General features: G+C 34.9%; 9 protein-coding genes and 6 pseudogenes across 15 annotated transcripts, besides 1 other annotated feature; 5 read left to right on the plus strand and 10 right to left on the minus strand.

Moving 5' to 3' along the window:
• The first annotated feature begins 30 nt into the window (after nucleotides 1–30).
• On the plus strand, nucleotides 31–1,055 carry TVAGG3_0604520 (annotated as a pseudogene). Its single transcript has one exon. A coding segment is annotated over exon 1 (1,025 nt).
• Nucleotides 1,056–2,761: 1,706 nt separating this feature from the next.
• Nucleotides 2,762–21,300: a mobile genetic element.
• TVAGG3_0604540 lies at nucleotides 7,341–7,758 on the plus strand (annotated as a pseudogene). The gene has a single exon. A coding segment is annotated over exon 1 (418 nt).
• On the minus strand, nucleotides 7,775–8,227 carry TVAGG3_0604550 (uncharacterized protein; the record flags this gene model as incomplete). The annotated part of the gene is made up of 1 exon (XM_051239844.1): nucleotides 7,775–8,227. One exon carries the CDS (start codon nucleotides 8,225–8,227, stop codon nucleotides 7,775–7,777), a length of 453 nt encoding a protein of 150 aa, XP_051097668.1.
• TVAGG3_0604560 lies at nucleotides 8,810–9,138 on the plus strand (annotated as a pseudogene). Its single transcript has one exon. A coding segment is annotated over exon 1 (329 nt).
• TVAGG3_0604570 (organellar and viral DNA polymerase type B) lies at nucleotides 9,626–10,036 on the minus strand (the record flags this gene model as incomplete). Its single annotated transcript, XM_051239845.1, has 1 exon — nucleotides 9,626–10,036. One exon carries the CDS (start codon nucleotides 10,034–10,036, stop codon nucleotides 9,626–9,628), a length of 411 nt encoding a protein of 136 aa, XP_051097669.1.
• TVAGG3_0604580 (organellar and viral DNA polymerase type B) lies at nucleotides 12,464–13,378 on the minus strand (the record flags this gene model as incomplete). The annotated part of the gene is made up of 1 exon (XM_051239846.1): nucleotides 12,464–13,378. One exon carries the CDS (start codon nucleotides 13,376–13,378, stop codon nucleotides 12,464–12,466), a length of 915 nt encoding a protein of 304 aa, XP_051097670.1.
• Nucleotides 14,538–14,684, minus strand: TVAGG3_0604590 (uncharacterized protein; the record flags this gene model as incomplete). Its single annotated transcript, XM_001579312.1, has 1 exon — nucleotides 14,538–14,684. The coding sequence occupies one exon, from the start codon at nucleotides 14,682–14,684 to the stop codon at nucleotides 14,538–14,540; it is 147 nt and encodes a 48-aa protein (XP_001579362.1).
• On the minus strand, nucleotides 14,685–14,882 carry TVAGG3_0604600 (uncharacterized protein; the record flags this gene model as incomplete). Its single annotated transcript, XM_051239847.1, has 1 exon — nucleotides 14,685–14,882. One exon carries the CDS (start codon nucleotides 14,880–14,882, stop codon nucleotides 14,685–14,687), a length of 198 nt encoding a protein of 65 aa, XP_051097671.1.
• Nucleotides 15,521–16,370, minus strand: TVAGG3_0604610 (annotated as a pseudogene). The gene has a single exon. A coding segment is annotated over exon 1 (850 nt).
• On the minus strand, nucleotides 16,437–17,141 carry TVAGG3_0604620 (uncharacterized protein; the record flags this gene model as incomplete). Its single annotated transcript, XM_051239848.1, has 1 exon — nucleotides 16,437–17,141. The coding sequence occupies one exon, from the start codon at nucleotides 17,139–17,141 to the stop codon at nucleotides 16,437–16,439; it is 705 nt and encodes a 234-aa protein (XP_051097672.1).
• TVAGG3_0604630 lies at nucleotides 17,183–17,766 on the minus strand (annotated as a pseudogene). Its single transcript has one exon. A coding segment is annotated over exon 1 (584 nt).
• Nucleotides 17,917–18,500, minus strand: TVAGG3_0604640 (annotated as a pseudogene). Its single transcript has one exon. A coding segment is annotated over exon 1 (584 nt).
• TVAGG3_0604650 (uncharacterized protein) lies at nucleotides 18,695–19,096 on the minus strand (the record flags this gene model as incomplete). Its single annotated transcript, XM_051239849.1, has 1 exon — nucleotides 18,695–19,096. The coding sequence occupies one exon, from the start codon at nucleotides 19,094–19,096 to the stop codon at nucleotides 18,695–18,697; it is 402 nt and encodes a 133-aa protein (XP_051097673.1).
• Nucleotides 19,738–20,073, plus strand: TVAGG3_0604660 (uncharacterized protein; the record flags this gene model as incomplete). The annotated part of the gene is made up of 1 exon (XM_051239850.1): nucleotides 19,738–20,073. The coding sequence occupies one exon, from the start codon at nucleotides 19,738–19,740 to the stop codon at nucleotides 20,071–20,073; it is 336 nt and encodes a 111-aa protein (XP_051097674.1).
• A 3,657-nt stretch (nucleotides 21,301–24,957) lies between the features above and the next one.
• On the plus strand, nucleotides 24,958–26,177 carry TVAGG3_0604670 (STKc MAPK15-like domain-containing protein; the record flags this gene model as incomplete). The annotated part of the gene is made up of 1 exon (XM_001579311.1): nucleotides 24,964–26,082. The coding sequence occupies one exon, from the start codon at nucleotides 24,964–24,966 to the stop codon at nucleotides 26,080–26,082; it is 1,119 nt and encodes a 372-aa protein (XP_001579361.1).
• Between the last annotated feature and the right edge of the window lie 21 nt (nucleotides 26,178–26,198).

Genomic DNA, 26,198 nt, shown 5'->3' on the forward strand with positions numbered 1-26,198 from the left:
AGAGATAAACAAAAAGCCCTGAAGACATATATGGATAGCGATGAGTATAAAAAGAAGTTGAAGCAAATGTAAAGGCAGAAAACTTTTACAGTTGCAAAACCAAACCGTACAGTATGAAAACTTAGCACAAGAAAGTAAAAATAACGACGCAGCCATGCAAAAGGCAATGAAAAGCGCAGAATATATAAAAGCTAACAATGACTGGTTAGATGCCCAAGCCAACGCTAAAGCAGCCCAGCTTATAGGGTCAATAAGGACAAAAATACAAGCGGATGAAGACAGTTCAAATGAAGCTTTAACAAATGCTGACTTTAAGAACGCCTTCGAAGCTCTTCATAGTAAGGTGAAACAAGTGAACGACTTCTCATCTGGAAAGAAACTGAAGTCTGAAGGTTTCGACAAAGAGTTAAGAGAAGTAGCACAAAATATGACGAAAATAACAGATGCAGCAACGAGACAGGCAGTTCAAAGTGCCTATGACGCCGTTAGAGCAACTGTTGTGAAAAGTCAAGAAAAAGAGTTACAACAGACCAAAACAGACCTAGTAAATGCTTTCTTAAAACGAAAAGTCAGGTAGGACATTACGCTGCAGATGGAACATATGTGCCAGCTGGTGGAACTTATATACCACCAAACCCTCCGAGAAGCACCTGCACCAGACTACCTAAAACATTTACATCGTCACATGGACACAGACACAGGCATGCACCAAAACCAACACAACAACAACAACAACCAGCACAACAACCAACACAACAACCAGCACAACAACCAACACAACAACCAGCACAGCAACCAACAGTTCAAAACCCTGCACAACAACAACCACAAACAGAGCAAGGACATAAAAGAAGTAGAGAACAAGGAAACCAAGAATTCTTAAAAAATGCTTAAAGAAGAGTGTGGTTTCCCAGATAGTATTGACTTTAGTGACAGATATAAAGAAGCTATTGGAAAGTTCAAGGATGGAAATACTGACCCGAACCTATTTAGCTTTATGGCTCAGCACCAAAACGGATATAATCTCAAACCTGGAAAATACAAGCTCGCTAAGGGATATGATTTAATAGCATATCATCCAAATGACATGAACGAATTTACTCCGAGATATTTGATGTCAGAGCTAAATGACAATTCAACTTTCGTCATGAAACGCGTAAAAAATAGAGACGGAACGAAAGAACAAAAGCTTATGAATGCGGATGACGTAGATAGGGAAATTGTTGAAAACGGTCTCGGAATATATGAAATGCCAGCAGATGAGGTACAAGAAACTCCACAGGAAGAAGTTCAGATACAACCAGACATGGAAGAAATAGTTCAGCAACAACAGCTAGAAGAGCCTGAAGGAAACGAACAAGTCCCTCCTTTGGAAACTAACTTCACAGAACTAGATGAAGATTTGGAACAGCCGAAAAATCTTGACCCTCAACAAGAGTATGCGGAGAATATGGAATATTTCCAAGAGTCTAAAAAAAATTCGGCTGACATAGTAGAAGAATATCGAAAAATGTTCGCCGACATACAAAAGACTCCAACATCAGATGAAAATATTCAGCAAAAGAATGGAAGAACTGAAAGAAAATGTACACAAATACAACAACCCTTTTTACTTACGAGCATTTAAACGTTTCAATCTTCGGATGAACTCGGTGAAAATAAAAGGTTAAATTTCAAGAAAACATATAGAAATGAAACATTGTTTAAAGTTCATTCAGAACCTAACCAAGATGGAAACAAACCTACTTTTGTTTCTGCAGACGATGGAACTACAATGAGATGGGGTCATAAAGCTAATCCAGATAGGTGGTTCATAAACTTACAACCACAATTCCAAGAAGTTGTAGACGCAATGGAAGTCAATGGTGAACGAGATATAGCTGGTATTTTAAGCGCGGCTTTAATGCCATTGAAAGATATGAAACATGCAGATATTTTGGACCAGTATGAAATGAACATGGCTGATGGAAATATAACACCTGACGTTCTAGAACATTTATCTCAAAGAACTACACAGAACCATAGAGATGGTATATTTGGTGAAGAGTTTAGAAAGAAAGTTAGGGAGGGAGAAGGAAGAGAACCTATTGTACATGACCTTGCAAACGAAAGTTTACAAAATGTCATAAAAACTTACTTTGCAGGCGATGAATCGAGAAGGGATGAATATTTAAGAAAACTCAAATGGACAGTACCAAATGAAATGTTAGTATTGAAAAACATGTCCTTGACAAAATAAAACCCAACTACAGAAATAAACGACGCAAGACTGAAAGATTGGGTAAAAGCTTTCCCATTCACAAAGATATAGTTGGTAACATGGAAAGAAAACCAGAATGGCTACAAAAACATATATTTGGAAACGAGCATATTCCATATGGACAGGCACTGTTTGAAGAGCTTGAACCGGAAACTCAGGAAAGAGTCATGCAAACAATACGCGAAGACTCAAATACAGACTATGACAAACTCTTTCTAGGATATAGGTTACCTGAGATGGGCGACCAGAGCCAAAAGGCAAAAAGGACATGGGAAATTTGCAACATACTAGATGAACATAATGCAAAGATGCAACAACTTCAAGCAGAGGGCAATGAAGGAAAAAGAAGAGTTAAAAAACTCAGTCAGGAAGAAAGTAAAGCTTGGTCCACGTGGGTTCTATTATGACATATAAAATCCAACTATTCTATATTTTTACTCATATGAAATGTACGCCGCTCAGAATATAACGCCAACAGTTTTGGATGCTATGAATGGAAATGTTTCCGAATGGTATAATGACGAATGCGACAATGCCATTAGAAGGTCAGAAATAGTTCCTGGAACTTACGAATATACAACTGCTGTTTCTTTATGGAAATGTAGGTGAGTTTGGAGAAGGTTCTTCAACAACAGTAGATATTGCTTGCGACAGGTTTCATATAATTTCTATTGACAACTCTTTCTTATACGTGGAACAAGACATTGAAATAAAAACCTTCTGCCAAGTTGTCTGACAAGAAAGGTTGCAATGGAATTTTCTATGTCGATTACCAATATGCTCCAGAAGTTTTCAATGGGATATAAGATATATTCTAACTCTGACTTAGTTCAAACAGTAACATGGGCAAACTATGAATGGTTCGCTTTGAGAAACTCAGTACAACCACAAGCTAGAGAACAAACAGACCAGTATGCAACTATTGAGAAATAAGAAGACTTGACCCTAACGTTCCAGGAGTTTATGTTAACCTTTCTGGACAAACTGCAGCAGCAGTAACCAAAGTAAAACTGAAACTTAGAGTTCCTTTGTCATCTTTCCTCATCTTCAGGTTTTTAAGATACTTGCCAAACTGGGCAGGAAAAATTTCTATTGAACTTACTCCAAGCAAAAATAACTTAGTCATTGCACCAACGCAAGACCCATTCACTCTTACAGACGTAAAGGGAGCAAATCAAACGTCATTCGCCGAATTTTGCAAAGACAAAGTTGACTTAGACTTTGGTTTCTCAAACCTCAACACTGAAGTAAACTATTATTTTCAATGCTGCTGGAACTGCTTGGGACCCAGTTAAGTTCACATGCGAAAAATTTGAATGCAAGAGAATAGAAAGCAGACTTGCAGTCTATATGTTGGACCCAGATATTTCAAATGCTTTAGCTGCCAAATATATTGCAGTTCCACTTATGTTCCCTATACACCAAATATCTGTCAAAGACTTTGCAGGTGAAGTTGGAAACCAAAGTGCTGACCAGGTGCAAGAACAGATATTGCTTTAACAACTGCAATGAAACATGCAGATACTATGTTTGTACTGTTCAGACGAACTATAAATGACTATTCTTGCTTCTACAACCCTGGTATTAAATATCATATAAACATAGATGGCAAATATTATCCAAGAGAAGAATATTCTACAGTTGAGGATATGAGGTCATACAACTTGACATTAGATGCTATGAACTTTAACAACAACTTCACAACAACCATTAACCCTGAAATGCAAAGTTCTATTATGCCATATGTGAAAGTATGGACTCATACAGGAGGTCAAAAAACTCAATATACAAATGGAGACCGTTCAAACTTTTGGCTTGGCATTCCATTTGCTGACTCAGAAGACTTTATGGGTGGTATTTCAACTGTTGGTACTGTACAAATACAATATACTGGTGACAGAGACGGTCCAGATGAATTGAGAGCAAAGAAGTTTTACAAAACCAATAGCACTTTTCACGGAAGATGCTCTTTTGAAGATTCGTTCGATGAAACCTGCTGGGGCTCCTCAGATTGGCATAACGACAGCTTCCATCGAGCAGATTTTGGCAGCAGGTCAGTAAGTTGTTCTTGAACTGACTTCTCTCCGTCAAATATTGACAGTACGCCAGTTTTGACATAATATTGTAAGATAAACTTACCTTTAGAAATATCTGTAAGTTTTGTTGTTATATTTTTGTCAACGTCAAGAACTTTCACCATCTCGGTTATACCAACTTTCTTTGCTTTATGGAAATATTTTGGTTCAGCAAATATTGCTATTCTATAACATTTACCATTGTTTGTATAAAGAACTATTCTGTCAATGTATTTGTATTGTTTGTGTGTGTAAACTTTGTTCTGCTTCAATTCAATAAGATATCCGAATACGTCCATCTTTTTATTCTAAGTAAAATGTCATTTCCGAAAAATAGAAGCGTGAGTGTTTCAAAAGGTTTAATGGCGGTGGCAGATGTGAAGTTAAATTCACCAACTCAAACAACAGTCAAAGTGTTGTTGTCAATGTCAAAGACAGAGATGTTGAAGTGGGGAAACCATACGAAGACGAAGATGGTATAACAATAGTTCCTGTAAAAGAACAACCAACATACCCTGAAGTTAGCAGAGACTTAGTTCTGTTGCAGATATTCGAAACGACTACCAACAACTTAAAGACAAACTTAAAACTCAGGAGAAGATTTGTCAAGCTTTGGGTATAATGTTAAACTTGGTCGAACACAACCCTGTAAAAGTGAACTCATATGTCATTGCACCTCATGAAGTTTTGAAAGAACTATTGAAACTTTTGACAGAGGCAGACGATATAAACATCAAAGAAATAGAACCCGACATTGCTTGCTGTGGTGTTTCATACAATGTCATTGACAAGATATACGTTATGAAAGGAGGTGAAACGTTGAACTTAAAATATAGTTTCCCAGACGTCATAAAAATATTTGACGACCACAACATTTCATTAAATTTACTTGCTAAGTAAATGGCAGAAGACATAGTGGTTTATTACTATTACGACTAAAAACCCTGAGTCATATAATTCTATAACAAAAACTTACAAAGTCCTCAAGGACGATTGTAAACTGACCTTAAACACGATGACGACTAAAGCCTGTTTTGCTCTTTTGACACCAGAAGACTTTGTTGTTGTGAATGGTAAAAAATACTTCTTTGAAGATACTTACTCAGATATACCACCAACAGGTTTTGTTGACTTATTTAATACTTTAAGGACGGATGTAACATGTGCTGCAACTAGAGCAGGTTTCATTATGTTTGGATGTCCGACTGAGTTTAGTATAAACGATATGAGCTATAATACAAAACTTATTTCTGGTTTTTACTACCAACAGTTTCCTATAACAGGAAAAGGTGTCATACAAGGAATGTCTATTCCATTGACGTTAAGCACACCTATTTTATATATTGTTTCAAACTTAGGTTCAAAGTGCTATTCGAATGTCGACAGAAACTACTATGACCAAAAGATACTCATGCGTATAAACAACACTTTCTCTGCTGGTTTGCCTATTGTTCATTCGAATGCAGAGTTTTCAGCTTTAGTAAACTCAAACACTTTAGCAAACATAAACTTAACCTTAGTTGACGCAAACTTTGTTCCTGTAAAACTTTTATGTCCTATGTATTTGTCAATGACGGCAGAAGTTTTCGAATTGGAAGATGCAACTGGTGAAAGTATTGTATTACAAGAACAACTTCAACAACAAATAGCTCAAGAACAACAAATGCAACAAATGGAACAAATGCAACAACAAAAGTCAAGAATAAAAAAATATTTTTTTTTATTTTTATAAAAAATGTACAGAATAGACGTTTCAGATTTTTATGACTTCCAAGCGTTCAGAAATATGTGTCCATTTCGAGACTTATAACAAAGCAGTCGAGAATTTGAAACGTTTTAGTCATTTATGTCGACTCTGCCCCAGAATGTTATGTTATGAAAGAATGGGATTTGTCTTTAACAAACCAATGAGGCAACAATAGTGTCTGAACAAGAATGTAGACAGAAACTTAAGAAATAAAAGTTGTACAAGTTGGAATGAAGATGTTAGATGCTTGGGATATCTTATTGTCAAAGTTTAGAAGATTTTTCAGTTCGTGGTATAAAGTTCTATACACCATCTCCAAACTTCTATTCTATCTTCACTGGATTAAATACGAACAAGTAGAATGGAAAGAAAATGTTATAGAAGCTTGGTTAGACCATGTCAAAGAATTATATGCAATGGAAACGAAAGAGTCTATGAGTATATCTTATGTTGGTTTTGCAAACATCTTACAACTCCAAGTGCTAAAAATGAAACTGCTCTCATCATAATTGGAAAACAGGGAACAGGTAAGAACACTTTCTTTACAGATATCTTATGCAAACTGTTTAGAGGGCTATTCGAACCCGAATATGACAAACTTAGAAAACATCTGCGGTAAATTTAACTCTTCAATAGAGAATATGAAACTTATAGTATGTAACGAACTTCAAGTATAGATACAACAAAGGTTTTAAACTCAGATGCTTGAAAGTCTTATAACAGACAAAGTTGGAGTTGTTGAAAGAAAGTATAAAGACCAAGAGTGTTTGTGAAAATGTTGCAAACTTCATTATGGTTTCAAACAATGCTGTTCCGATGAAGTTAGAAAGTTCTGACAGAAGATATGTAGTTGTCAGAACGTCAGATTCTCATATGCAAGATACAGAATTTTTGACGACTTAGCAGAAACTTTGAACCTAACTTTTACAACCACTTGTTTCATATTTCATGACATTAGATATTTCAAAGTTCAATCCAAGACAATTCCACATACCGAAGAAAGACAAACATTGTTAGAAGCAAACAAGAGTGTATATGAACTGTTTATAGATGAGACTAACTTTGAGTGTTTAGATGAAAGGTCATTGTACGATTCGTATAAACAATATTGTCAAGAGTATGGTTATATGACAGCGTCTAAACGAACATTCTTGGCAAATGTCAAAAATCTTTTAGATGTTCAGAACGGCGTATATACAAAGAAAAATTTTTCTGAGTAAATTTTATAAAAAATATATATTTTTATCCGATAGAAAAGATGATGAAATTCATCTCAGTCAACAAGTACATGTCAGGACTTAAAGAAGAACTAGACCCATTCGCTTATTGAATGTTACTTCTACCATTTTGAAAAGTCTTCATTCAGCAAAGTTTGGAACATCGAACCAGTTAAGTTTGCTATTGTGACTAAAAATGGTGCGAAATTTGAAGACTTAGACATAGAAGGTTTGTTAACAGTCAAAGAAAATTTTGACAGAAGGTTCTCAAACCTTAAAGAAGGCAAAGCATACAAACTTGTTATACCTTATGAACCAAAGAAGACAGACGACTATGAATATTATGAGTCTAAAGTTGTAGAAGTTCAAGGTAAATTGGGTAAAAAGATTTTAGAGTCTAAGCCAGTGTTTGCTCCTAAAGAGGAAGAGAACATTGACATTGACCCAGAAATGTTCTAAAAATAAAATTTTATTTTTACATGTCAAATTTCTTTTTCTCTGGAACTGGTTCAGGTTCTTTTTTCTCTTCTTCTACTTTCTTTTCTTTCTTTTCTCTCTTCTTCTTTTCTGGTGGAGTTATGTCAAATTTGGCGCAACTATATTTATGTAAAAGTTCTTTGTCCTTTAATAGCTCTTCTATTCTGTTTTCTATTTCATTTTCAAGAACAGCGCATGTGTCTTCTTTGCATTCTAAGAAGTTTTGTTGGACTTCATCTCTCCAAGAGGCGTCATCTCTGTCAACAAGTCTGTCATTGACAAACTTAAAGACTTCTCTGCCTAATGTTTTATGGTTCTTGTCATATTCCCAGAAACAGAACTTTAGAACAAATTCACCTTTCTTGTTTACACTATGTAAGATTTTATGGTCGACAGATGTTTTGCTGTCAAAAAGCTTGTCTCGAATATAGATAGCGAAATCGCTAGACATTTTCAAAAAGATAAAAATTTTAATTTTTCTAAAAATATGTTAGAAAAAAAGTTTGCTGACATTGACAAGAAATTTGAGAATGTTTTAAACAAGAACAAGAGGAAGTTAGAAAATGCTCAGATAAAACCCATACATGACAAGTTCTTATTTGCTCAGAATGGTATAACAGGTCTAATCGCACCACTGGGTCGGGTAAGACTTTCACTTATCTTAAAATGGCTGCACAACAACAAGAACTAGATGAGAAGAACCCATTCTATGAGTTAGTAGTCATTTGTAGTACTTCTGGTCAATTTGACCAAACCGTAAATTCGTTCAAAGATATTATAAAAAAGTCTAAGTTAGTATGTATAAAAGACTCTGAGTTGTTGGATTGGATAAAGAAGTACCAAAGAAGAGTTTTGAAGTACAATGCTATAAATGAGTATGTCAATTCGAGGTTTAAAGACCCAAATGAGGAAATGCAGAGAATATTAGAGAAGAAACACTTCAGAAACAAACAGAAAGAGATAGAATACATTTCGAAGAAATTGCAATCTTACGATTGGAAGACTTACCCTCACAGATGTCTTCTTATCTTAGATGACTTTGCTTCTCATCCTTTGTTAAAGAACAGAGAACAAGATATGTGTCGAATTCTTAAGAAGCTCAGACACTTTAACATCTCAGTTGTCATTTGTGTACAGACAGCAAAGAGTTTAAGTAAGGATGTTAAAAGAATACTTACTGATATCATACTTTTCCCTGGATTGTCCGAAGACGATTTCATGGAACTTATGAAAGAGTCCATGGCAGGTAAGTTTGACAGACATGAACTATGGGAGAAGTACAAAGTCATACAAGACCCTCATACTTCTTTCAGAATTCACATCTACGCGAACAAAGTTCAAATTGTAAAAAGTCAAGCTTGAAAAATGTAAGTGTTTAGTCTTAGTAAGTCTGTTGTGGTGCTGGGTCTGTCGGTTCTTCTGGCTTTGGAAGGCATTCAGGAAGAGGAACGTCAGTCATCCGTTTGTGTCCTGTCGGAAGGAAGAACTTTTCCTGTTGGAAGGAAAAACTTTTCCAGTTGTCGGGAAATTTTTTTCCTGTCTGAAGGAAAAATTTTTTCTGTCGTTCGACCAAAAAGTTCTCAATTTTCGAAAATTTGAATGGTTTACGGACGAACAACAGGAAATTTTTTTCCAGTTGTCAGGAAATTTTTTTCCTGTCGGAAGGAAGGACTTGGAATGCCAGAAGGAAATTTTTTTCCTGTTGGAAGGAAGGACTTTTCCTGTTGGAAGGAAAAACTTTTTCTGTCGGAAGGAAGGACTCGGAATGCCAGAAGGATTTGACAAGACAATTTACCTTATAGAGCTACCTGAGCCATCTGACTTTCACAAAAGACCAAAAATAAACGCTTTACATGTATTTTTCAGCAACTTCGTCAAATAATTTTATAGCTTTATCTATCTCATCTACTTCAAACGTTTCTTTACCTTTCGTGGGAGCACCATACATTTTCTCAAACTTTTCGAGTAGTTCTGTTTCAGCAGCTCTCATATCGTTAACGAACACAACCTTGACTCTATTGACTGTACTGTCATATCTTTGAGTTATATTATATGTTCTTCCTATCTTATATCTTTTTGTATTGAAGTCCTTCGGTTTCTGAACGATGTAAAGTAAGCCTTCACTGCAACGTTCCGTATCGAATGAACCATATGTTATGAAGTTATATCCAACAACTGGGTCTAACCATAACAAAACTATTGGTATAAGACTTTTGTCGATGAGATATGCTGTAGTTCCATAGAATCTTACCGATATCATAAGCTCAGGATTTCTTGTCAAAATTTTCTGAGTAGAAGCAATTTTAACCCAGTCGTTTGTTTTCTTTCCAGATGGAGATATAATGTCTGACAAAGAATATTTGTTGTATTTCTTTGAGTATCTTACGTTTAAATCACCTATTCTAACCACTTTGGTGTCATTGTCTATCTTTCTAACTGTTTCAAACTCAATGTTTAACATTTCTGTTCTTACATACAAAATAAAAAAATAAATAAAAATAAAACTAACTTTATTTTTTCTGTCTTAAGGAAATTCATGATTTCAGGGATTTTTTTTACGAAGTGCAAAAGTTCTCTTCGTAAAAAAATAACAGTTATATAATGAAATTTGGTCATTTTTTCACGATTTTCATGAGTTTTAGGCGACCAGGTTTTTTTCCCTACTCGCAATTTTTTACGATTTTCATGAGTTTTAGGCGAGTAAGATTTTCTATCTTGTATAACAGTTATATAATGAAAAAGTGTCATTTTTCAGCAAAAATATATTTTAGGGTAGATGGGTAGATCTAACCCGATATCTAACCTCTTTTCTACCCTCTTGAATTTTCATGAATTTTCATGATTTCATCGTAAATGTTTTGTCAAACATGAACGTATATGTTTTGTCAAGACTTCTTCGTAAATGTTTTGTCAAGACTTCTTCGTAATGAGCGTAAATGACCAAAAATATATTTTAGGGTAGATGGGTAGATCTAACCCGATATCTAACCTCTTTTCTACCCTCTTGAATTTTCATGAATTTTCATGATTTCATCGTAAATGTTTTGTCAAACATGAACGTATATGTTTTGTCAAGACTTCTTCGTAAATGTTTTGTCAAGACTTCTTCGTAATGAGCGTAAATGACCAAAAATATATTTTAGGGTAGATGGGTAGATCTAACCCGATATCTAACCTCTTTTCTACCCTCTTGAATTTTCATGAATTTTCATGATTTCATCGTAAATGTTTTGTCAAACATGAACGTATATGTTTTGTCAAGACTTCTTCGTAAATGTTTTGTCAAGACTTCTTCGTAATGAGCGTAAATGACCAAAAATATATTTTAGGGTAGATGGGTAGATCTAACCCGATATCTAACCTCTTTTCTACCCTCTTGAATTTTCATGAATTTTCATGATTTCATCGTAAATGTTTTGTCAAACATGAACGTATATGTTTTGTCAAGACTTCTTCGTACATGTTTTGTCAAGACTTTTCGTAATGAGCGTAAATGACCAAAAATATATTTTAGGGTAGATGGGTAGATCTAACCCGATATCTAACCTCTTTTCTACCCTCTTGAATTTTCATGAATTTTCATGATTTCATCGTAAATGTTTTGTCAAACATGAACGTATATGTTTTGTCAAGACTTCTTCGTAAATGTTTTGTCAAGACTTCTTCGTAATGAGCGTAAATGACCAAAAATATATTTTAGGGTAGATGGGTAGATCTAACCCGATATCTAACCTCTTTTCTACCCTCTTGAATTTTCATGAATTTTCATGATTTCATCGTAAATGTTTTGTCAAACATGAACGTATATGTTTTGTCAAGACTTCTTCGTAAATGTTTTGTCAAGACTTCTTCGTAATGAGCGTAAATGACCAAAAATATATTTTAGGGTAGATGGGTAGATCTAACCCGATATCTAACCTCTTTTCTACCCTCTTGAATTTTCATGAATTTTCATGATTTCATCGTAAATGTTTTTGTCAAACATGAACGTATATGTTTTGTCAAGACTTCTTCGTAAATGTTTTGTCAAGACTTCTTCGTAATGAGCGTAATGACCAAAAAATATATTTTAGGGTAGATGGGTAGATCTAACCCGATATCTAACCTCTTTTCTACCCTCTTGAATTTTCATGAATTTTCATGATTTCATCGTAAATGTTTTGTCAAACATGAACGTATATGTTTTGTCAAGACTTCTTCGTACATGTTTTTGTCAAGACTTCTTCGTAATGAGCGTAAATGACCAAAATATATTTTAGGGTAGATGGGTAGATCTAACCCGATATCTAACCTCTTTTCTACCCTCTTGAATTTTCATGAATTTTCATGATTTCATCGTAAATGTTTTGTCAAACATGAACGTATATGTTTTGTCAAGACTTCTTCGTACATGTTTTGTCAAGACTTCTTCGTAATGAGCGTAAATGACCAAAAATATATTTTAGGGTAGATGGGTAGATCTAACCCGATATCTAACCTCTTTTCTACCCTCTTGAATTTTCATGAATTTTCATGATTTCATCGTAAATGTTTTGTCAAACATGAACGTATATGTTTTGTCATGATTTCATCGTATATGTTTTGTCAAAACTTCTTCTTCGTAATGAGCGTAAATGACCAAAAATATATTTTAGGGTAGATGGGTAGATCTAACCTGTTTTCTAACCTCTTTTCTACCCCAGTTATTTTATAAGCGTTTTACATGGTAAACATTGTGAATTCGTGAAATTCTAAACAATTTCGTAGCTTCTATTTCTTCGCTGAGGATATCGAATGTTTTAACAATGCCGAAAGTTTCTTTATACTTCTTCTTGACATCTGAAAGAAGGAAATCGTCAGCAGTTGGATAATTTTTATTAAGAAATTCTAACATGTCCATTTTATTTTCTGCTGGCTTTTCTGCTTCTTTCTTTAAGTCAGCATAGTCGTTTCTCATTCTTTCTATCTCTTTGACGGAGTAGTTATATTTCCTCATTGCTGCTTTACATTTTGAACATTGCGGGTTCATTTTAGCGTTATATTCTGAAACCTTACCTGCAAGTATGACTAAGGCGTCAATGGTTTTCTTTAACTCAAAAGTTGCTGGTTTTATCTGTTCATTCCATACCTTACCTCTTCTATCTTTATCTCTTATCTGCCATACACATTCAGCAACTAACGAAACAAAGTTATCGTAGGTCTTAAATTCTTCAGATTTGTATATGTCAGAGATGTTCTTATATACCATATCGCAATCTTTGTCCATAACCTTATGGTTGCAATGAAATCCAAGGAACTCATAGTTTACCTTTCGTATGAACTTCTTTATTTCTACTGAGTCAGTCAGTCTGACTTCTATTTCATCGAATTCTGGAATAGTGAGTTTTTGTTGTTGTATTTCAGGAAGTTTAGGTAGATGGTCAATAATATCCTGCATTTCATAAAGATACTGTTCATTTGTTTCATCTTTCGCACTACAGTTTAGATCTCCTTGGAGAAGTTCTTGCTTTATCTTCTGGATTTCTGTTTCGAAAGTATATGAAGAAGGAATGAAGCTTTTCATCTCTACTAACATTGAAGTTGGGTTCATGACTAACGAGTTTGGTGCTGTTGTTGCTAACATGTTCTTACAATAAAAATAAAAAAATATTTTTTTAAAAAAACTAACTTTATTTTTTATTTCGGGAAAATTCATGACAAATTCAAGAGGGTAGAAAAGAGGTTAGAAAACAGGTTAGATCTAACCTTCTACCCTAAAATATATTTTTGGGTCCTTTACGCTCATTACGAAGAAGTCATGACAAAACATTTACGAAGAAGTCATGAAAATTCATGAGGGTAGAAAAGAGGTTAGAAAACAGGTTAGATCTAACCTTCTACCCTAAAATATATTTTTGGGTCCTTTACGCTCATTACGAAGAAGTCATGACAAAACATTTACGAAGAAGTCATGAAAATTCATGAGGGTAGAAAAGAGGTTAGAAAAGAGGTTAGATCTAACCTTCTACCCTAAATTATATTTTTGGGTCCTTTACACTCATTACGATGAAGTCATGACAAAACATTTACGATGAAGTCATGAAAATTCAAGAGGGTAGAAAACAGGTTAGAAAAGAGGTTAGATCTAACCTTCTACCCTAAATTATATTTTTGGGTCCTTTACACTCATTACGATGAAGTCATGACAAAACATTTACGATGAAGTCATGAAAATTCAAGAGGGTAGAAAACAGGTTAGAAAAGAGGTTAGATCTAACCTTCTACCCTAAATTATATTTTTGGGTCCTTTACACTCATTACGATGAAGTCATGACAAAACATTTACGATGAAGTCATGAAAATTCAAGAGGGTAGAAAACAGGTTAGAAAAGAGGTTAGATCTAACCTTCTACCCTAAATTATATTTTTGGGTCCTTTACACTCATTACGATGAAGTCATGACAAAACATTTACGATGAAGTCATGAAAATTCAAGAGGGTAGAAAACAGGTTAGAAAAGAGGTTAGATCTAACCTTCTACCCTAAATTATATTTTTGGGTCCTTTACACTCATTACGATGAAGTCATGACAAAACATTTACGATGAAGTCATGAAAATTCAAGAGGGTAGAAAACAGGTTAGAAAAGAGGTTAGATCTAACCTTCTACCCTAAATTATATTTTTGGGTCCTTTACACTCATTACGATGAAGTCATGACAAAACATTTACGATGAAGTCATGAAAATTCAAGAGGGTAGAAAACAGGTTAGAAAAGAGGTTAGATCTAACCTTCTACCCTAAATTATATTTTTGGGTCCGGGAACAACTTTCTCTCAATAGGGGCTGTAGCGTACTCTTTGCGTAAGCGGTTCAGACCTTCTTCGAACTCTTGGGCTCTCTTCGATTTGTATTGGAATTGGAATTGTGGGGCAGGGTTTTGCATAAACATTCAAGGGTTGGGGCAGTAAGGCATAGGCTGAGGAGGGTAGTTCGGGAAGCCTTGTGGTGGGTAGTAACCTTGAGGTGGAAATTGGTAGTAAATCGGAGGTACTTGCTGGAACTGAGGTTGCTGAGGAGACTGTTGTGGTTCTGCAGCTTTCGGTTCTTCTGGCTTGGGAATGGGCTCGGTTGGTGGGACGTCGGACATTCGTTTGTGGCTTAACCGTCGGACCACAACGATAAAAATCTCTGCTACTAGCAGTACTGCTACTGACAGTAGCAGTACTTTTACTGACAGTAGCAGTACTTTTTCTGACAGTAGCAGTACTTTTACTGACAGTAGCAGTACTTTATCGTCGAAAACCCTCTCAAATTTTCCTTTTTACTGCTCGTAGCAGTACTTTTACTGCTCCTAGCAGTACTGCTACTGACAGTAGCAGTACTTTTTCTGACAGTAGCAGTACTTTTTCTGACAGTAGCAGTACTTTTACTGACAGTAGCAGAGATTTTTATCGTCCAACCTTACAAATGTAAACTTATATCGTTCTATTTTCTTCACTAGGGTCTAACACCAAAAACCTTAACAAATGTAAACTTATATCGTTCTAATTTTCTTCACTAGGGTCTAACACCAAAGTAACCTATGTACATGAAATTTCACTGCATAAAAGGAAAAAACCTGCGCGAATCGGGATTTGAACCGAGGTCTTCGACGCCTTTAACGAGGTAGCCCATACCACTGAGCTATGAGCCGCTTACATATTCACAAAAATAAATTGTTTTCATGAGTTTTCTACGATGTTAGAAAAAATGTTATTTTCTAATATCTTCACATTCAATACTTTTTCAGCACTTTCCGTAGTTGTATATGAAAGACAATTCGAGATAAAAGTCATAGTACAATGGTATTATATGCTGCACACCGTTTGTTGTGAACCAAACTTGAAAGTCAGAGAAACTGTTACTAGGTGGTTCGTAGAATTTAGAAGCAAAGTCATAAAAGTCCTTACCGATACAAAGAAAACTGTTGTTGCTTGAACTGAAACTTGCATGACACATAACATTTTGAGGGTCAAACACGTTTCTCTATAACTGTCAAATCTGTTGGTGGGCGTATAAATTTAAACGGACCGTCAGGTGGTAATGGTTCGTTCTGGTTTAGTAACCGAAGAAATTGTGCCCAAGAACGTTTGTCTACTTCCCAAAATAAAAACTGTGTATCTCTTGGAGGGTTATTTTCAATCCTTTGAAATGAAACTGTGGAGTTCATCTTGTCATATTCTAGCTTCAGATAGTATGTTCCATTTAGTAAAGAGTCGTATTTTTCTTGAAATTCCCAGTAGTATTTGTTTATTTGAGTTTGAAAGTCATTTAGAGTCTTCTCAAGGTTTTCGTCTGAACGAATTGTAAAGATTCTCATTTCATCAAATTTGTCTATTAGACCATTAGAACCTCTATACTGACCATGAAAATATACTGCAAACATAAACGCGTTAGTTCTATTTGAAAACAAAACTCTTCTAAATCCTATTGCCTTTGCATCTGAAGGACTTTGAAGCCAACGAATTGGATAGTCAAACCTGTAAGTACGGGATGAAATTTCTTCATCTGATATAGTCCTACCGGCGTTTGTAAAGATATAGTCTAACGGTTTTGTATCTGCTACTTTTGTTCTTTGTTTTTCAACCTGAAACATTTAATATATGTAAAAATATACTGTTTTAAAAAATGTTTTTACTTCATGCAATTTCATATTTCTCATCTAACAAACATGTTGTCTGACTGCTTGAGGGTTAGGTTCATGCCATTCGAACTTGACACTTGCAATTCCTTCAATTGCATTCAAAATATCTGAGTCGGAGTCAAACATTTGTTCTCTCTTTGTAGTCTTGAAAGCGTCAAGAAGTTTTGCAGCTGTTGTGACATTGCCATTTGCATAGTAAATGTGACCATCCAAATCCGTTATGGTCAATCTGAGATTGTGTCCTTTCTTATTTCCGTCTTGAATGGCAGCAAGTACACCCATGAAGCCTTCTTTGTTCTTTCCTTCGTCAAAGTTTACTGTAAAGGTTCGACCAGATGTAATTTGACTTCTAACTTCACGGTACTTTTCATATGCATATCTTGTTCTTTCCATGGGAGCATGTGCATCTTCACCTTTTCCTTTTTTCCTTCTCAAAGGATGCAATTGTTCGTCATGTTTCCAGTAGAATCTGGCAAAGCCGTCGTGTCCTTCAACTTGAGGTTCACTAACATCGAAAGGCATGTCCATAAGACGTTCTTCTTCTAACCTCTCTAGTCTGTTTGGATAATTTGCACGTGCTGTTTCCAAATCCATTTCGTAGCGAAGACCAGCCAGTTTGTCATAGACTTTTATGGGTCTTCCCTTCCTATATTTAAACTTCTTTGAAACTCTCCAGCCATATCTTTGCAACTCTGCTTTTATTCGAGCAGACCTTCTATCCATTCTATGCGGGGGCATTTTTATAAAAATAAAAATATACTGTTTTAAAATGGTATGCCATATAGCTTCTTGAATTTGTTAAGAAGTATTTGAACGTATTTTCCATCTGTATCTCTAGCGTTTACATGAGCATAGCCCGTCTTAGTAAAATATACTTGTAATTTTCTATAGTTTACACCGGTATAAAAGTAGAAAGAGTCTTGTTCTTCGCTATAGTAGTAAAACTCAAACGTATGCTTACCATAGTCTGTAATTTCAATTGCTTCATCTTCTAGTTCGTCGACAAATTCGAATACAATATCTCTAAATTTGCCTATGTTCTTATTGTTTTCAGAACAAGTGACCCAACGCAAGTTTTCAAGTCTATTGTCGTTTCTTATATGGTTTATATGGTCTACAAAAGGTAAATTGTTAGGGTTCGGTATAAAATGAGTTGCAATGACAACATGTTTAAAATAGTTTTTTCCACTCATCTTCATAATAGCATATCCGTCATTTCGCTCCCATCCGCTTAAAACTCTTTTTGTCTTTTTGTTCTGACTTCAAATGACTCACAACAGTGAATTTCATATTTCTCATCTAACAAACAAGTTTCCCAACGGTCTTCTCCAACAAACTCAGCGTACATTTCAAATAAAATAAAAAAATATTTTTTAAAAATATTTTGTTTTAAATGGTATGCCATTTCATATTTCTCATCTAACAAACAAGTTTCCCAACGGTCTTCTCCAACAAACTCAGCGTACATTTCAAATAAAAATAAAAAAATGTTTTTCCTTTACTTTACGTAACCACCCGCTGCCAAAAGTCTTTGACGCCAACCCATACCAGCTAATGAAGGTTGGCTTGTTTTAGTAGTTTCCAAACTAAACTTTGGTTTTGGTTTATCTTCAGTTTTTGGCTCACCTTCTTCTATTGGTTTTTCGTCACTTTTTGGTTCCTCTGACTTTACCTCACTTGCAGGTATTGTGTCGTTAGTATCTTCGTAAATATCATATGCCATCTGTTTTTGTTTTCCTTTCAACTTTTTGTGTTTGTTGTAAAGTTTAGAATATTTCGACTCTAAGTCAATGAGATGTTCTATAATGAACTGTTTGTCAGTGAAGTAAACTTTTCCATCTGTTGTCTCGAAAATTCCTTCCGACTTCAATATTTTATTTGTGAGAGTCTGTTTCTTTTTTGAGATACTTGCCGTTCCATTTCTATGAAAAGTGACTTTGTAGTTAGGGTTTGTATTTCCAGACCTGGCACTTTCTATTATTGAATTTTTTTCTTCATCTGTAAGTTCTTTGACAGGTTTTGACAATGGTTCTGAACTTTTGTTTGTGGTGTCAAATCTACCGTTTCAACTTCTTCGGTCATTTCATCTCAGTAAAAAATTTTAGTTTGGTTTGTTTTTCAACTGGTTGTTTAGGTTTTTAAGTCGGTCTAAAACTTCCTGAGGTATAGGAAGAACTTGACAAACACGTGGTTGTGTAACTACTGGAAGTCGACAAATCCATCTTGAGCCCATTTGTCTCAATGCTGTATTGTTCATTTCATCTCAGTAAAAAAATTTACATTCCCCACGTTTGAGGCGGTTGCGGTTGGTTGTTGTTTACCCACTGTTGTGCATGGTTATATCCTCTGTTAAAGAATCTTTCACCTTGGTCCATATAGTGCCCTGCTTGGTTATAGTAGTCATTTGCTTTGTTATAGTAGTTTCCTGCTTGTCTGGAAACATTATCCATCCATCCTTGAACTTTTCCTCTTGTTTCAGGATTTGGAATAAGATTTGCTGCATCTCGTGCTACATCCCAACCTTTCTGTACAGTTTGTATAATAGGTTGTGCTTTCTCTTTCAGTATACCTAATGTACTCAAAATCTTCCTTCCAATTCCAAATGCACCTCTGGCTAGTGTTCCCACTGCTGGCAAAAATCTGGATGCAACTCCTGCTAATGCGCCAAATAAACCCATTTCTTATAGGATAAAAATGACGAATTCAAACAAGGACCCCTATGTTTCTAAGGCAACAAAGAAAGCACTCATGGTAAAAATCTTTAGTTCAACACCAAATGCTTGGTTTATGGATATCTTGGAAAACATTCCAAGGTATAGAGAAGATGGACCACCATACTGGCTAATATTTGTCGGTCAAAACACAAGATACTGTGAAGCCATACCATTACAGTCCAAAAATATTTTAGATGTGAAAACTGCTTTGACAATATTCGTTGACAAATACCATCCAACAAAACTGACATCTGACTGTGAAAGTTCTTTCAAATCAGACGATATTAAAAACTATCTGCGTTCAAAAAATGTAAACCAATATTTCATTGTCGACCAAAACCATTCTGCTCTTGGTGTCATTGACAGTTGTATAAAAATCTTAAGAGACTTAAACCAACCACAAGGTGGTGAGGTAGATGAAATGTCATATGACGACAAGTATAGACACTTCTCCATGGCAAAGATGAGACAAGTTTTAAATATTTACAATAACCGTAAACAAAAAGGTTTGGGAAACCACTCCCCCGAAGAAATGAAAAAACAACCCCGACTTAGAGAAAGACTATATATTTAATAGTTTAGTCAAAAGAGACAAACAAGAAAGAATGCCGGGCTTCAAACTTCAGAAAGGTGACAAAGTAAAAATAGAAATACCTAAACGCGACCCATATGAAAATACTATTGACTATGACAACAATGGGAACTCGACAGGTACTCACATTCGTGTTCGTAAAAATAGAAGAAAGTATACAAGAGAATATTATGAAGTTTTAGGCAAACATGGCAAAATGTACAGACTGCAAGCAGAAGATAAAACTACTATTGTCAGACCTCGTTTCAAACTTGTCAAAGTTCAAGGTGGTATACTTTCAAAGACAGTTCCTAACAAATATAAGACAACTCCTGACGAATATGCTAAAGAAGTTGAAAATGACGACTAAGCAATTCTATACCATGCGTAAACTGTCATGTAAGGTGGCATGTAGTCTTTACTTTGTCCGTTGTTTGCGTATACCCTGAAACGCGATGTATATGGTTTCCTCCTCCCTCAGTGTTACTCCAGTAACAATCTATAGCAAACTTAACGTTGTCTTTAACATCATATCCTTTACCTTTTGTCATTGATGACCAATCCCAATATCTATGACTATGCCAACCTGCGTTAGTTGTACTTAAATCTATGTAGTGACTGTGCGCAGGTAAATTTGCACCTGAAATCGTTTACTTCCACCTGTTTCCTTTGAGAGTTTGCACAATACAAAAAACCTGTCGACTATTTGAGTCCAAGTTCCAAAACCAAGTACTACTTCTGGTCTGGTAGAGTTCATTGACGTGTAAATAGAACCTATAGGATATACTGTTTGAAGTATTTCTGTCTTTAACGTTTGAAGCTCTGTTTTGTCAGCTTTTTTATCTAACTCATCGTTAACATATGTTTTGTCAGCTTTTTTATCTAACTCATCGTTAACATATGTTTTGTCAGCTTTTTTATCATATAAATCTTGAGCAGTGAATTTAACTTTGTTTTTCATCCTCCATGACATAGACATTTCTACATCTAGTGTATTTCATCGTCGTTATGTCATCCTCCGATGTTAAACCTTGTGGAAAGTTAGGAGGTTTCCAATACAATGCATCCCCACCAGTTCCATCAGGTTCTTCAACCGTTCCTGCAATATTTTCTATACGAACAGTTGCGAAGAAATCGTGTGTATGGTTCTTATCTGCCTTCTTTTCAAGGCTAACGTTTAAGTCTGTTATTTCAGAAGATGTATGTGTATGTCCAATGTCACTTTTCCTGTTTAAGGTTTCTTGTAAGTTTGCAATATTTGCAATGGTATGTGTATGAGTCTTTTTAGAATATTCTTTGTCAGCTCTTGTCACTTCACTTGACATTTTATTGTCAAATATGTTTTGTCTGCTAGTTCAGGATGAGTATGTTCTTTCGTTGCATAAGCTTTGTTAGCTCTTTCTTCTTCTTTTGCTATTGCATCGTCTACATATTCTTTGTCAGCTTTGTTGCCAACATCTGCTTTCAAAGAAGTTCATTTATAGGTTTCTCGTTTAAAGTTCCTTTTGTTTGGATTTATACAGACAGTATGGTTCTTATTGTCTTGAAACAGAAACTCATCTGTCATTGGGTTTATCGTCAGTTTTAAGTTTCCTTCTTTCAATGACTCAGATATCTTAGAATAGTTTGAAAAGTTTGTTGTGTTCTTATTTAGAGCTTGCAAATGAGTTGTCGGTTGTGTTGTATTTCTCTCATAGACGCTGTTTCTTTCGACATTTTTATTCTAGATAAAATATGCTTTCAATAGAAAAGAAAATTCAAGAGTTGCTACAACTAAACCATTAGATGAACTTTTTACTAACGTAGGTCAAAGTTTGAGACAGAGACCGTAAAGCATGAAGGCTATCGTTTTGACTACCCATTGAGATGGTTAAGAGGACCCATCCGTCACAAAAGCTATTGGGCTTTCGTAGAATGAAATTCATTTCAAAGCCATACATGGTTTCCATTTACGGTCGCTTTTGAAATTCGATACTATAACAAAGAAAACATACGTATGAGAAATTTGAACAGGGAAAACTTTTACAAGTGAATTTGCTTGTAAACTTAGAAACAACTCTTCAAGCTTTTCAAGAAAAATAAACGATATCTATCTCGAATATGCAAAACAGTACAACATTGACGAAGGAGAGTACCATCTCGATATTATATATGACAGGAAAATGCAACTGTTAAAATCGATAGAATAGAAGACTTGGAGAAAACGTTTATATTTCTACAAAATATAACAACTTGGCATGGTATAGATTTTTGAGGATGTTAAATCAGCCTGCAGAATATCCAGTACACCCGAACTTTTATGAAGTCGAAAACCCTAATGGAACATATGAAAATGTTTTCGACTCAGATGCTATTATAGTTCATGCTTCATTTTCTGGCGCACAAAATCTTTTTTTATGCTTGGCAAATGACTTTTACGAAAAACCTACAAAGCTATATGAACCACCGAGTGGAAGTATTTCAGACTTTCAAGTATGGTTTACAGATGGAAGAAAGAGAATAGTTCCATATACCATGCGTTTTACTTAGAACTTAGTCTCATATACAACTACTATCGAACGGTAAAAATATAATTTTAATACGGTTGAGGGTTGGATTTGGTTGCCAACTTGACTGTGGTGCAGGTTCAGCTGTTGTATAACAGGAGCTTGTTCTTCTGGTTCAGGGTTTTAGGTATAATACCAACGAACTGACCTACTCTTTTACCAATATTTTTGACTCCGTTCCAAATTCCTCTTCCTACGGTTTTATTCCATTCCATATACCTCTTCCAACATTTCGAAAGAAGTTTCCTATTCTTCCAAAGAAACCCATTTTACTATATGTAAAAATCTAATGTCCACCTAGTCTCTTACGTTTCCTTCTGAGTTCCATAGCATTCTTTAACTGGAGCTCATACATTCTTATTTCTCCTCTGGTAAAAACATATTCTGGGTCAACTCCTGTGTTCGCGTTCATCTGCATAGAGTTGTTTATATCCCACTTCAGGTTTGTATAAAACTCTTTCCATCTCATATTTGCATACCATGTGGTAAGCCTAACGCAGCGTCATTTGACATGGCAGTTTGCATTTGTACATCTGTGGCACTTGACCATAGTTTGCCATTGCAGTTTGTATTCTAACTTCATTTGGAATATTCTCTGGGTTTGGTTGTCCAGGTTGCTGTGCATTCGCTAAGTTCTGTGCGTCCATTTAATATTAGATAAAAATATCTCTTACGAGTACATATACTGAACATTTGCAGCATTGGTTCATCTTCATATTCTCTGTACTTTTCTGCCACGTCAAATAAATAAATGACACAATGGAAAAAACCTAAAACAAGTAGTCCTATTTCAAACCACATTTACTTACTAGTAAAATTTCTTTGTTATGACACTTTCTCCATTTATAGGACCCTCTCATATTCTATCTTATCGTATCTAAACTCATCGTAAATGTTTTGTTAAGACTTCATCTAATTTCTCATGAACTTTCTTGTCTATGTTTTGTCAAGTTCTTCATCGTAAATGTTTTGTTAAGTTCTTCATCGTAAAGACTTTTCAAGTTCTTCTTCATCGAAAAGACTTTGTCAAGTTCTTCTTCTTCGTAAATGTTTTGTCAAGACTTCTTCGTAAAGACTTTGTTGAGACTTCTTCGTAAAGACTTTGTTGACTTCTTCGTAAATGACCCAAAAATATATTTTAGGTAGAAGGGTATATCTAACCTCTTTTCTAACCTCTTTTCTACCCTCTTGAATTTTATGAATTTCTTCGTAAAGACTTTGTTAAGACTTCTTCGTAAAGACTTTGTTAAGACTTCTTCGTAAGACTTTGTTGAGACTTCTTCGTAAAGACTTTGTCAAGACTTCATCGTAAAGACTTTGTTGAGATTTCTTCGTAAATGACCCTAGTAGTATATTTTTGGTGTAAATTTCATGAAAATTCAAGAGGGGTTAGAAAAGAGGTTAGAAAAGAGGTTAGATTACCCTTCTACCCTAAAATATATTTTTGGTGTAAATTTCATGAAAATTCAAGAGGGTAAAAAGAGGTTAGAAAAGAGGTTAGATTGATATACCCTTCTACCCTAAAATATATTTTTGGTGTAAATTTCATGAAAATTCAAGAGGTAGAAAAGAGTTAGAAAAGAGGTTAGATATACCCTTCTACCCTAAAATATATTTTTGGTGTAAATTCATGAAAATTCAAAGAGGTAGAAAAGAGGTTAGAAAAGAGGTTAATATACCCTTCTACCCTAAAATATATTTTTTTGGTGTAAATTTCATGAAAATTCAAGAGGGTAAAAAGAGTTAGAAAAGAGTTAGATATACCCTTCTACCCTAAAATATATTTTTGGTGTAAATTTCATGAAAATTCAAGAGGGTAGAAAAGAGGTTAGAAAAGAGGTTAGATATACCCTTCTACCCTAAAATATATTTTTGGTGTAAATTTCATGAAAATTCAAGAGGGTAGAAAAGAGGTTAGAAAAGAGGTTAGATATACCCTTCTACCCTAAAATATATTTTTGGTGTAAATTTCATGAAAATTCAAGAGGGTAGAAAAGAGGTTAGATATACCCTTCTACCCTAAAATATATTTTTGGTGTAAATTTCATGAAAATTCAAGAGGGTAGAAAAGAGGTTAGAAAAGAGGTTAGAAAAGAGGTTAGATATACCCTTCTACCCTAAAATATATTTTTGGTGTAAATTTCATGAAAATTCAAGAGGGTAGAAAAGAGGTTAGAAAAGAGGTTAGATATACCCTTCTACCCTAAAATATATTTTTGGTGTAAATTTCATGAAAATTCAAGAGGGTAGAAAAGAGGTTAGAAAAGAGGTTAGATATACCCTTCTACCCTAAAATATATTTTTGGTGTAAATTTCATGAAAATTCTGAGTAAAATGACAGATGTTTATATGACACTTTCTCCGGTTTATAGGACCTCTCTCATATTCTAAACATCAACATCAGGGCTAGAAGGCACGAAGTGCCTGGAAGCCCCACTACCTTTTTTTTTTTTTTTTTTTTTTTTTTTTTTTTTTGATATGATAAGTATAGTTAAGGATGAGTTGAATGCTCTAATAATCCAATTTGAAACATATGGTGTAAAAAAGGTCAAAATAAAGTATCGTATTTGCCTTAATTTTATTCAAATAATCGTTCGTGAGAAATAATCGATATCTATTGATACACCGTATACTGATTTTAAAAATAAATATAAAATAATAAATGAATCCAATTGTCAAAACCGTTTAAACGTTTTTTATTCTTTATCCGGAGAATGAGTCAGGATGAAAATATAGAATCAATTGATAGACAGATATTACGACGCTATGAGATCATTCAAAAGATCGGTAAGGGTGCTTATGGTGTCGTTTGGCGATGCATAAATAAACAAAACGGCCAAGTAGTTGCTTTGAAAAAGGCTTTTGGTGCTTTTGGCAATTTAACAGATGCACAAAGAACGTATAGAGAAATTACTTTCCTCAGACAATTAAAAGACTGTCCAGCAATTGTTAAACTTCTCGCAGTTCATAAAGCAGAAAACGATCAAGACATTTACATGGTATTTGAATGCCTAGAAACAGATGTACATGCTGTGATTCGTGCAAATATACTTCTAGATGTTCATCATCGCTTTATCTTCTGGCAATTATTAGTCGCGCTTAAATATGTTCATTCAGCAGGAGTTATTCATCGTGATTTAAAGCCATCAAACCTTCTCATTAACAGTGACGCCACTATTAAATTATGCGATTTTGGTTTGGCTCGTGCGATTGATGAAGATGGTCAAACAGAAGATTTAACAGACTACGTTGCTACAAGATGGTACAGAGCACCAGAAATCCTCTTCGGATCCAATTCCTATACATCATCGGTAGATATGTGGGCTGCTGGTTGCATTTTAGCGGAACTTGTCAGCGGAAGACCGCTTTTCCCTGGCTCTTCGACAATGGATCAGCTTGAGAGAATAGTTGCATATACAGGACCGCTTTCTGAGCAACAGATTGAAAGTATGGTTTCTAACTTCACATCTACAATGCTTTCTAACCTATCTTACTCAAGACCGAAATTCTATCTCGAAGAAAAGTTACCAGATGCACCTCCAGATGCTATTGACCTTATTAAGAAATTAATTTCGCTAAATCCAGCAGATCGTCCTACGGCAGCCGAATGCCTAGAACACCCTTACGTAGCTCAGTTCCATAAACCTGCTCGAGAGCCAGATGCTCCAGAACATGTAACAATGGCTCTAAGAGACGATGAAAAACATACAATTAGAAACTTCAGAAATCAAATATATAAGGAGGCTTGCACACCAACAGATATGGGTGTCCAAAAAAGAGCCGGCGTAAAGCGTCCTACTACAACATCTCGAAATTCAAGGCTTCAGCATTAAATGCTAAGCTTATGAACTTATATTTTGTTGTTATTTGTTATTTGTCAAAAACATGATAAACTAAATATATATTTAATCTGTGGGTTAGATTCTATTGAAAAATACAACTCAAAAAG

Source organism: Trichomonas vaginalis, chromosome II, assembly GCF_026262505.1.
Source record: "Trichomonas vaginalis G3 chromosome II, whole genome shotgun sequence".
In the NCBI taxonomy this organism is placed as follows: Eukaryota; Parabasalia; order Trichomonadida; family Trichomonadidae; genus Trichomonas; species Trichomonas vaginalis.